The sequence below is a fragment of the Fundulus heteroclitus genome, unplaced genomic scaffold (genome assembly GCF_011125445.2).
Source record: "Fundulus heteroclitus isolate FHET01 unplaced genomic scaffold, MU-UCD_Fhet_4.1 scaffold_60, whole genome shotgun sequence".
Classification (NCBI taxonomy): Eukaryota; Metazoa; Chordata; class Actinopteri; order Cyprinodontiformes; family Fundulidae; genus Fundulus; species Fundulus heteroclitus.
In genome coordinates this window covers 1,547,542-1,560,141 of record NW_023397033.1, presented here as the reverse complement: position 1 = coordinate 1,560,141, position 12,600 = coordinate 1,547,542, and the positions used below count along the sequence as shown (strand labels likewise).

General features: G+C 42.6%; 1 protein-coding gene across 20 annotated transcripts in view; it reads right to left on the bottom strand.

Moving 5' to 3' along the window:
• Positions 1-12,600, bottom strand: part of fat3a (FAT atypical cadherin 3a) — a 359,084-nt gene that overhangs the window by 195,679 nt on the left and 150,805 nt on the right. For 16 of the 20 annotated variants that reach the window (XM_036133269.1, XM_036133270.1, XM_036133266.1 and 13 more), the window contains 3 exons: positions 6,516-6,830; positions 5,699-5,909; positions 4,747-4,815 (listed from right to left, as the gene is read on the bottom strand). In XM_036133269.1, the coding sequence (XP_035989162.1) occupies positions 4,747-4,815; positions 5,699-5,909; positions 6,516-6,830 (595 nt within the window). Of the gene's footprint in view, positions 1-4,746; positions 4,816-5,698; positions 5,910-6,515; positions 6,831-12,600 lie in introns of those variants that run through there. The other 4 variants (XM_036133260.1, XM_036133261.1, XM_036133263.1 and 1 more) reach the window with 2 other exon arrangements.

Sequence of the window (12,600 nt, the reverse complement as noted above, 5' to 3'; positions counted from 1 at the left end):
ACCTAAATAGACCCAAAAGCAACCATAAGCAACTAAACCGATGAAAAAGAATTAACAGTGTCAAACACTACAACTGTGTAACACATAATCAAGCAGGCATCAATAGTATCCACTTTAGATTAAAGAACATCATAGCTTGCTGTAAGCTACAGATTGTGCAAGTTGACTACAGTTCCAAATCACTACTGCCTCTGGGCCAGTTTATAGCCAAGTCAGAGGAAAGTGTCAGTAAGAAATCACATAATTTGGCAATGACCTAAAATGTTAATAGCAAGCAAGATAATGTGCATAACATTAAGTCTGGCCAAAAAGATGAACCCAAAATCTCACCACTGAAATAAATCAGTGAATACCTGTTGATGACTGCAGAAGAATGTTCTTCTTTATGTAGGATATGGCCAGATCAGGATCAGTGAATTATTTATCCTTCTCTCTGAAAGTGTTAGGGAATGTAGCTGAAAAGTCAAAATTTGACATTGTTGGTATTTTTAACGAGCTGTTTCACCTCTGTGAAAGTTGTGTGCTTCTTCACCACTTCTGGAGCGAAGTCGGGAAAGATTTGTACTAACTTTTCCTTGTAGAACAGCTTCTTCTTCTGACCCAAAATGCGGAGGATGCATTCACATCCCTGTTATGTGTGCGGATACAGTCCAGACGTGGAGTGTCCTCGAGGTCCAAAATCTCTTTCATCACATCGGCGCAGAACTGTTGTGAGTCTCTCCCTTCCTAGCCCTTCTCTATTCCAATTGGACGGATATTCTGGCGACCACTGCAACTCTCCAAGTCCAAGCACTCCTCTGTAAAGTTGCACACCTTTGATATCAGAGGTCCCACTGTAGTTTCAAGACTCATTACTGTCGAGGTCATCGACACTCTTAACACCCTGGGCATTAGCAGCCTACAGAGAGCCGACTGTGGTGTGCAACTCTTGACGAATGGAGACTATTTCCTGATAGAGGGCAGTTGTCTGAGAGTCAATTTTCGCGTCCAGCAATTCAATCGCTGTTAAAATCTTATCAACAGAATCTGGAGAAAACAGCTTCAGTGGGAGAGCTAGCTGTTTTCTTGCTAGCAGCTGAATTAGCAGCATTCGCACTTCTACTGCCCGGCATACTATAAGCAAGAACTGGTCTGTGTAGACGAAATATTTCCACCCAACTAAATCGACTGACAATGTATAACTTTGAGACAAAGTTGTAGCTTATTTATCGGAATTAGGCAGTCATATAAAGAATTCAATTGAAAGTTGCATGCAGAGCTCCAGGACCTTGCAGACTCACATGTCGAATGCCCTCTAGCCTCTCCTTCTAGCTCGTTTAATGTTAGAATTCCTGGTTGCATAAACCTCCCAGTAATTTGTGCATCTACTATGTCTAGGATACAATAAACCTCTTCTATGTAATACCTCAGAACTGATTCGGATGTAACCTTGGCAGCTTGAATCCTTTTGTACTCTTTGTTTTTAATGCAGCATACAAGTAAACTTATGGTTTTATTTAGTCTTGTAATGTTTTTATATTTTTTTACGTTTTTAACTTTGAATTATTGTGGTAATGGATAATGTATTGCATCACCTTAGAAATTGTTTTCGAAAGTGCTGTAAATAAAATAAAATGGATTTCAAAAAGGATTATCTTCAATATCTGGGAAAGTTAACAGGCAACAGGCACAGGATAGCCTACTTGGGGGTCATTCACAATTTTCAAAAATATAATGCCTCAAACCCTGTGTCTCCTATAGTAAATCCAACTTTCTGAGTGGGAGAGCCAAGAGGTAGTTCTGACTGCATTGGGGTGTCGTGCCAAAGTTAGCCTTGGACAGTATTTGTACCCTGTGCGTCAGGAGCTTAGAAAGAGAGACGCTGCAATCAATGCATTGTATCATATCAAAATCAATTAATCATTGATTTTGCGGGCAATGTTGATTCTCGGCTTATGTAGGCACAATGTGGGGGAACAGATCTGGATCGCTATGAATCTGTATAGGGACACGTCCATTCAGTTTGTTAGCTTTTTTCTTTTGATGCGCATTTGTGTCACAGATCAAAGGGAGTTAGTAATTGAAAAATTTTACAGGGTCTCGAACCGGCCTCGACCAAATTTTTCAAGACTCAACAGTACAAGGCCGAGCCCAAGACCGGGAAAAACGTATTTAAAGTCAAGACTGGTCTCGTGACCTCCTTCCCTGCTAGATACACTTTGATCACCTAATCTACTGATGTGTTAATATTGTGAATCTGACAGAAATATATTTTCTCAATGAAGACCTCTCGAAGTTTAGAGGCAAAACTTAGAATTTACTCTTAAGATAGAGAGATATGAGAAGATTTGAGACTGATACGTTTTTTAAGAACACATGTAAGCTTTAGCAGTGAGATATTTACCCAACTATCTTACCTTTCACTCCATAAACTTGAAGTTAGAATTAAGTTTGTTATGCATTTTCTTAAAATCAACACTGTATGTTGAGGGTTGTGTATGCTTTAATCGATTCAGTTAAGGAGCTCACCACATTAATGACCTATAGTAGCAATGGTTGTCCATGAGATTTTTCTATAGTGTGCTCCTCCCCATCAGTCTAACGCAGCCATTCGTTTGGTTATTATTTTAAATGGTTGAGGGTGCTTATGAATGTTAAATGAACTGAACTTCTATAACACTTTTCCACTTAGTGCTGTTCTCTACAGCCACATTTACCCAATCCCGCACACATTCATACATCGATACACAGCCAGGTAGGCAACTTGGAGTTAAGTGCCTTGCCCAGGGTCACATCAACATGTGACAAGGTGAAGCTGGAATCAAACCCATCCATCCATTTTCTTACACGCTTATCCTTCATGGGGCTGCGAGGGGTGCTGGTGCCTATCTCCAGCTATCAGTGGGCGAGAGGCTGGACAAGTTGCCAGTCTATCGCAGGGCAGGAATCATACCTACAGGACTGTCTCAGAAAATTAGAATATTGTGGTAAAGTTCTTTATTTTCTGTAATGCAATTAAAAAACATGAAATGTCATACATTCTGGATTCATTACAAATCAACTGAAATATCGCAAGCCTTTTATTGTTTTAATATCGCTGATTATGGCTTACAGCTTAAGAAACCCAAATATCCTATCTCAAAATATTAGAATATCGTGAAAAAGTATACTAGTAGGCTATTCAACTAATAACTTGAATCGTCTAATTAACTCGAAACACTGCAGGGTTTCCTGAGCCTTGAAAAACACTCAGCTTGGTTCAGTAAACTAAATCACAAGTATGGTAGTGGTTAAGAGACGACATAAGATTCTCACAGTAACTGGTGTACTGACTATGGCATTACTGTCCTTGATTGGCCTGCCAATTCCCCTGACCTGAACCCCATAGAGAATTTGTGGGGTATTGTGAAGAAGAAGCTGAAAGACACCAGACCCAACAATGCAAATGAGCTAAAGGCCGCTATTGAAGCATCCTGGGCATCCATAACACCTCAGCAATGCCGCAGGCTGATTGCCTCCATGCCACGCCGCATTGATGCAGTAATCTGTGCAAAAGGATTCCCAACCAAGTACTGAGTGCATTAATGGAAATTTTCAAATGTTTGATTTTGTCATGAATGACAGATTGAGGACCCAGTATTCAGCCAGACAAGAGATGTTTTAAGCAAAAAACGGGATTTAATAATAAAACAGGGACAGGCAGACTCAATGATCAAAAGGGCAGTTCAAAATCCGGTACACTAAAGGCAGTCCAAAATAGGCAGAAGTACAGACAAGGATAAGGCAAACTCAGAATATTCCAAGGCAGGTCCAGGTCAGAAACAGGTAAGCAATCGTACAGGGCAGGAAAAACAGGTTCAAGGATCAGGCTGGCTCAGAATCAAAAAGGCAATCGGGTTGGTATCAACAGGGCTATCAGAAATACAACGCTGGATAAGACTCACCAAGTGGCTTGAAAGAACAATGATCTGGCCAAACATGGACCCATTGGCCGACAAGCAGTGGCGGGCAGATGTTGAGAGATCTTTTTCTCAATTGGAGTCAGGTGTGCGGAAGATTCTTTTCCTTCTGGGTCCTTCTGGGTCCTCCTGTCTCCGATTCGTGACAGATTTTGTTTTGCTGTTATAATTTTTTTTTTACTTGGTCTGAGGAAATATTCTAATATTTTGAGATAGGATTTTTGAGTTTTCTTCAGCTGTACGCCATAATCAGCGATATTAAAACAATAAAAGGCTTGCAATATTTCAGTTGATTTGTAATGAATCCAGAATGTATGACATTTTATGTTTTTTAATTGTATTACAGAAAATAAAGAAATTTATCACAATATTCTAAATTTCTGAGACAGTCCTGTACAACCTTCCAATTGCAAGACAATTGTTCAACCCTTCAAGCCACAGTTGCTCAAGTTAGGCTTGAATATTACAATATGGAAACTTGCATTCTATGAACAATGTAATGCTGTTGCTAATAGAGGGTCATCAACTGGAGTTGCAATGAAGCAAAACAGGCTTGTAGCCATGGAAGAAGACAAAAAGAGTAGTGTGATACTTCTGCTGATAATACAGACAAAACAAACTAAATCCCTCAGCTGGGGCTTGTTTTCTGTACTTACCCACAACCTCAAAATAATGAGTTACAGGAAAAACAACAACAGGGTGGACTATGGGTATGAGCAAATAAAAATATTATTTTAATTTTAAAAAGGCCATGAATTAAACAGATTTCTTCAGGTAGCAGTAGGCAGAAGTAAAAAATTAAAAGTACCTTCTGAAGAACAGTTCTTGAAACAAGCACTCTGCAAGAGATAGAACATCTCACGGAAAGACCTGACCCCTTCCAGGCATAAAGCATCAAACACAGAAAAGAGAGAAAGTATAAGACAGAAAGAACAGATATTTTTAAAGAAAAAAAACAGAAAAAGGGGAAAAGAAGGACAGAGATTAACTAATGATCATAGCATAGTCTTTTCAGGCAAATACTATTTCTTCCAGCTGATCTGTGTAAGAGCAGGATGCTATTTTCATGTCAGATTTGCATAACCAGAAATGTTGCTTCTCACAATGTGCCATTGCTACTGAGGTTGGACACAGTAAGAATTTTAATTTCTTAAAAGATCCTGAGGGTTATGACACAAAAAGGTCTAGTGGTAGACCCAAAAACATTTCCCTGGTGTCAAGCCATGGATGTGCTTGGCTGTCTGTCAAGTCATGGAATAATCCTCACTTTCAAGGCCATTACTGGTGACAACCATCAGATGGTATCTGTGAGGGAAGGGCTTCAAAAACAACAAAAAAGGCTTCAAAGGCCAGGAATCATTTAATCCCACAAAATTGGCCATCTAGACTTTGCAAGTTGAGTGTATACGTTTGGCAATATAGTGTATATACACTATGTAGTTTCAAACTATTGGAGTGCAAATGTTAAATAGTAACTGCCGTGATGTAAGGTGGAAACAAATATTTCAGCATTTAAACTCTGTTGTAATGGTCATCGTTTACATTCATGAGTATTATCAATCAACAAAAACAAAAGCATTTACAGGCATGCTGTTCAAAATGAAGGATACACAGAAAACACATACTGTAATTTAGGTTTGATGTTCAGTTCAACTTTCTAGAGATTGGCAACTGCATTTTACCCTGGCACAATGTCTGCCACATTTTTGAGCCAGTCCCGCACATATGATTAGACCTGTTCACATACAGGAGAGATTTACCTGTGATATCAAACCAAACAGGGAACGGGTTCCGTTGTAGAGACACCACACCCACAATCTCTGCCACCTTTTCATTCTCTGTGATGGTAAAATTATAGAATGACTCTTCAAAGAGCAACGGCTGAGATGAAGGTGGTGGTCGTCGGATCCACTCAATATGCAGGCGAGCTGTTGATGATCTCTGTGGACGCCCATTGTCTGATGCTTTTATCTGCAGAAGCACAAAAGGACTAAAATGTATGATTTTGTTTACCCTAATGGTTCCTGAAACAACATTTTCCAATGATTAAAAGTTTAAGAGGAATCCCTTATCCACCTTTGTGATTATATATTTTAATTATACCCATGCATCAACATTGATAAATATTAATCATATTAATCATATAATATTGATTGTATTGTATGCTTAATTTTATGATGTACTCAAAAATATGTTACAGTTTCCAGAGCTGCTGATTTATGGAACATTAAACCTCTGGATTCCCAAACTTCTTGGCTTTTCTTAACCGTTATCAAGCCTTGCGTGTAAAGGTTTACAAAACATTTTGAAGTTAGAATATAAAGTAGCCCATGCAGAATATTAAGCAATACAAGTCTTGTATTGCTTAGGTGATTTATAAATAAGTTTTAAAAGGTCTGTCAGGTTATAACAACAAACAATATTTATATCAATCCACTATATAACAGAAATCCACGGCATGTTTGAAGTTAGAATGCCCTTTTTCATTCTATTGTGAGAATAGTAATATATAGTACCCATTTGAGCAACTGACTTAGAATAACTGAATTTGAAACGTGGTTAAAAATGGACTCATACAGTCAGGATGTCATAGCTTCCTGCAGCAAAGGCCTTGCGTGATGACACCACAGCTGTCTTGGAGTCTATGTAGAATTTTCCATCATCATTGCCATCCACAATGCTGTACGAGAGATCACTGTTGAGCCCATGGTCCTGATCGTAGGCAAACACGCGATAGATAGGTTCAGCCTTCTTTCTTCGCTCTCTCTCTGGAAGTCTGACTTGGTAGACCTTCTCATGAAAAGTTGGTCGGTTGTCATTTTCATCTAGGACTGAAACGATTACCCACAATGTACTGCTCTTGGAACTTGGACTGCCATCCGATACCAGCACCTAAAGGGACAGAAAATGTTATTCACAATTGATTATTTTGTAAGGGGTGAAACATTGACCAAAGTGGTAAAAAGATATGTACAGCATCAAAGGAGCAAAACACAAATACATAAAACACATCAAAGATGTTATAAGCAACTTGGATAAAGTAACTAAAACCAGACATATGAGTCAATTTCACCAAACTGAATGAGTCAGTGTGTAAAGAGAAGTTCAACCTGCCATCAGTAGAGGCAATAGCAGTAATGCTAGCTGGAATATTTTATAAACTGGATGCAAATATGGGGTTTTGGCAAATTCCCCTGACTGAAAAGTCAGCTAACACAACTTTCATCACATCCTTCTGTAAAGATTCTACTTTGCATGTGCTTTCCTGCTCTGTTGTGTTTTGGTTCAGCTGGCTGTGTGCTGCTCTCTGCTTCACCAATTAGTGGGAGCAGCTCCACCTGCTTAGAAGTAGTCAATGCATGGATGTGCCAAAATTTTCTTCAACTCAATAAAAACAAAACTGAAGTACAGGCAGGGAAAGGAGTTTATTTTGCCATTCTAAGTCAAAATAATATTGTCCAATCAACAGCCTGAATATTGTTGCGACATTCAGCAGCCACTTCCTACCAGAAGTAGGAAGTGGCTGCAGTTAAGTGGAAAATTGCCCCAGTCGCTCCAATACACAATCATGATAAGAGTGTTGGTTTTTTCTTTTCAAATTTTGGACACAGCAATTCATTTCTATACGCTCTGGGAGGGCTTACCCTAATGTTATTTCGTCACATGCACTGTTGCATGCTTGGTCAATATGTACACACACATGGTTTCATTGCGGGGTGAAGAGAACTTTTAAACCTGAAACAGCTATGGTGGAGGAGAAGTTGAATATGTTAAAAGTTGAATATGTTATGCTGTGACATAAAAGTAACTTTTACAAATACTCCTGTTAGTCTACAGTATATCTTATCTCTTGGTCTTCTGTTACTATTTCATTGCAATGTGCTTTTCACCCTCTGTAATGTTTTTTTTTCTGTAATACTTTTTTGTTCATGTGCAGCACTTTGAATCGTTGTTACTGAAAAGAACTTTATAAATAATCTTGCCTTGCCTGTGCTGACCTTAATTACCTGCACTGGGTTCCACCTGCCACTAAGCCTATGTAATCCTGCCTCACAAAAGCCAGTTTGTTGAAAGCCATTGTGTGTGTAGACCATCCAGCGTTCAAAGATTGCCTTGCCAGTTGTGACCATGCTTTGTTTGTTTGGATTCTTCTGCCTTGACTCGCCACTCTCCAGTTGGCCTCAGCCCCCACTGTTACTAGCCCATCAAACGCAGACCCGGCGGCATGGGACTGGAAGCTGTATTTTTATTTATTTTTTTTACCTCAGAGTGGCCATCGTTCTATTAGTACTATCTTTGATTTGTCAATCAAACAATTCAAACAATCAAATCAACGACTGAAGGGAACATGCTTCCCAATTACAGCTGGAGAGGGGTGGGTTGCTGGGTCATACATTCATAGCCTTCAGAGACGCCACGGCTTGGCTGTGGTCACCGTCGGTAGTGCCGGATGGATATTCGGTCTTATTACCAAACAATTACAAGAAGTGACAACGAAGCAAAGGAGAGCGAGCTGGAAGCAGCGCTATTAATTGACATCTGTTTGAAATGTCAGCATTGAAGTTAACATTGAAGTAAACATTCACGCTAGGAGCACAAGTAGCCATTCAGTACAACTCTGCCAAATTGAAGAAACTTGAGTTACTTGCAGGTAGAAGGGAACTCTGCTTTATTCTGATCCTTGTGCTCCCTAGCCGCTATTATTACCTCTTCTAGTATGAATTTTTACTTCAGTCAGTGTTCAGCCTGACAACTATTTTGTTGGTGTCAGGATTCTGTAGGCCGTGGTCTGCTAATTCTCTTCCACAGGTGGCTGTTGTTGACAGGGGGGCGTGGCCTGCACCTTCTGCTCGTTGTGGCTGCCCTGGCTGGAGCTTTCAATCAGCTGAAAGACGCCAGAGTGTTAGCCGTTGTGGTACGCCTAGTGGCCACTGTCCTGTCGACAGTTCTTCGTTCCTGTGAGTTTGATGTTCCAGATTCCTAGTCCTTACCTTGTCTCCTGTCTCTCTCAGTTTGTCGTGCTTTGGATTACTCACCCGTCGTGTCTCCGTGTGCTGAAGACCAGTTCCCGAATCCCTGCTTCTCAGATTCTGCTCTGGCATTCCCCTCGAGCCCCATTGGTGATACCACGCCGGACAATGGTAATGGTAAATGGACTGAACTTATATAGCGCTTTTCCGGTCATGCTGACCACCCAAAGCGCTGTACACTATAGCCACATTCACCCAGTCGCTCTCACTAACGCTCACACATTTATACACCAAGACGCAGCTCGGTAGGCAACTTGGGGTTAAGTGCCTTGCCCAAGGGCACATCGACATGTGGCAAGGGGAAGCTGGAATCGAACCCACAACCTTCTGGTTGCCAGACAACTACTCAACCCATCAAGCCACAAGAGACCCCTTACCCTGGATTCACTGGTTCCTTCAGCTGCTCCTCGTGCCTGTCTCCGCTGTGGTGCTGCTCGGGCTCCACGCCTATGTTCCATCCGCCAGCTCACCTGTCGCTCAGCCACCTCCTCCCATCGGAAAGTAGAGAGTTGCAGAATTCCTTCGTCCACTCACCCTCCCCGGATAAGTTATCCATACCTAGCGGTAAGCGAAGCAGCATCAGCACAGATTTCCCTGACTTGGCTCGCGTTAATCTATTTCCTCTTTCCTCCCGCAGTACTCCAAACTCTGACGTTCCGAACCTCGCCTGCGGCTCACGCAGTGAGCAATTACAGAGTGAGCTGTATTGACTAAAATAAACATCTTTAACTGCTTATTGTTCTCCGACTGTGTTTGCATGTGAACCAAACACCTTAAAACCATGACAGAAGAACACCCTGGCCAAATTGACCCAGCAGACAATTTTGGCAGGCAGCTTGCTGCCCAGCAAGAGCAGTTACAGGCTCTCGGCTTAGCGGTAAACGCAACTCAAGGACAGATGTAGGTTTTGACAGTTAAACTGAGCCAACTTACTGCCACGCTAACCCCCGCATCTGGTCCGCTCGCTTCCGCATTTCACCCAGCACCCTGCCTCCTAGTAACTCGTCATCTGATTCACCTGATCAGTCTCCCCCTGTCGCTGAAGGCTCGTCTCCGAGTCCAGAGAAATTCTCTTTAGACAGTGGTGACTGCGGAGGTTTCCTTTTTCAATGTTCTCTTGTGTTTAATCGATCTCCTCGCACTTTTGCCTTAGATCTTGCCAAAATGTCCTTTGTTTTACGGATATTAACCGGTAGAGCTCTCTAATGGGCTGAAGCAATCTTCCCAGACTGACGATCTTTTGATTGCGCTTTCGAGGAATTCATTAACGAATTCAAGACGGTGTTCACAGCCAAGACAGATCCTGTACAGCAGTCTCGTCATTTCCTGCCGCTTAGACAACACGGACGCCACGTTTTGGATTTTGTGGTGGAGTTTTGTACTTATGCTGCCGCCACCGGCTGGGAAGCTAGGCCGTTAAAGGCTCTGTTCTTTCAGGCTCTTGATGAGACATTAAAAGACAAACTGGCCCGTGTTTAGGAGCCAGACACATTTGAGGAATTAGTTGCCCTTGCTGTCCGTAGGGACGCTCGGTTACGCAGGAGAGGTCGGGGGCGGTCAGACAGACCCATACGGCCATCAGTCCCACTTAGACACGGGTTAAATCCACCACGATCCATGATAGCTCCGCCATCACCCCCTGAACCGATGCAGATTGGTCGGGTTCATATAACCCAGGAACAACAACAACAATGTATTGCAGCTAATCAGTATCTCTATTATGGAACTTCTGGACACTTCGTTAACTCGTGTCCGGTGTGGCCAAAAGATCAGGTTCATCGCCTGTAGTGGGGAAGACGGCGGACCGGAATAAGTTTTCATCCCCATGTCTTCCAGCAAGCCCATTTTTGTCTTCCGACAACTATTGTTATGGCCCGAGATATTTTAAGTGTCTTCGCACTAGTTGATTCTGGCCCTGATTTTAATTTAAATGACCAGAGGCTTGTTTCGCAGTCTCAGATTGAGACAGTGCCCTTGTCCACGCCTCTTCAAGTCTCCGCCTTGGATGGGGAACGCTTAACGCTCATCACTCATCAAACTAAACCCTTGGAGGTAATCATCTCTGGTAACCACAGACAGCTACTTTCAATTTTCATCTTTCCGGTAAAACATTCCCCAGTTGTGTTGGGCTTGGCATGGCTGCAGAGACATACAGTAATCCTCATCTTAACGGGGCGGAGTCCCATTTAGAATCCTGGTCACCTGCTTGTCATTCGCGTTGTCTCCAGTCCGCCCTACCCATTTGTCATCCTTCCAACCCCTCTCCTAAGGGAGAGGGTTCTATCGATCTCAGCTTGGTACCTGAGATCTCTCATGACTTGTGCCTGGTTTTCAGTAAAAGTAAAGCCAGTTCTTTACCACCGCATCGCCCCTATGACTGCACCATTGATCTTTTACTTGGTGCTCCATTACCCACCAGCCAACTTTATAACATGTTGAGGTCGAAAGTCAGGCGCTAGAGAAATACATTGGAGAGTCCCTTGCAGCAGGGTTGATTCGTCCTTCCTCCTCTCCATTGGGCGCCGGGTTCTTTTTTGTGGGCAAGAAAGATGGATCCCTCCTTCCATGTATCGACTACCGAGGGCTAAACCAGATCACCGTTAAGAACAAATATCCACTCACGCTGCTATCATCTGCATTAGAACCAGTCCAGGATGCGGTCATTTTCACTAAACGTGACCTACGCAACGCTTATCACTTGGTTCAAATCCGTCGGGGGGATGAGTGGAAGACGGTCTTCAAGACCCCCCTTGGTCATTTTGAGTATCTCGTTATGCCTTTTGGGCTGTGTAATGCCCCATCTGTGTATGCTCCCCTTGTGAACGATGTCCTACGGGATTTTCTTAATGTTTTCGTTTTTGTCCATCTTGATGATATTTTGATTTACTCTCGTGATTCCGTCCCACATCAACAACATGTCTGCCTGGTGTTGCAACGCTTGCTCGAAAGCCGGAGAAATACGAGTTTCATAAATCGTCAGTTTCATTTCTCGGTCTTATTCTGGAAGGCGGACAATACAGGTAAGACCCCGACAAGATCAAGGCCATAATAGAATGGCCGATTCCTCAGTCTAGAAAGCAGCTGCAGTGCTTTTCAGGTTTTGCCAACTTCTACAGGATGTTTTTTAGGGGTTACAGCCAGATGGCGTCCCCCCTTCACGCTCTTACGTCACCTAAAACTCCTTTTACTTGGAGTCCAGAAGCGGAAGCCTCCTTTAACAAACTCAAGACTAGGTTTTCTCAGGCCCCCATTCGTGTACATCCCGATCCTAGCAAGCAATTTGTCCTAGAGATTGACACTTCTGACACGGGGGTCGGAGCAGTCCTATCCCAGCAGTCAGATTCTGATCAGAAGCTCCATCCTTGTGTGTTTTCCCCCTGTCGGCTGTCTCCAGCTGAACGAAATTATGATGTTGGAGATCGGGAGCTATTAGCCATAAAGATAGCGTTGGAAGAATGGCGACATTGGTTGGAGGGGTTCGAGCAGCCCATAGTAATCTGGATGGACTACAAGAACCTTGCATACCTGCAGTCCGCCTGACGCCTGAATCCCCGACAAGCCCGCTGGTCTCTTTTCTTCTCCCGCTTCAACCTGTCCATTACCTACTGCCCTGGTTCCAGAAACGTAAAGCC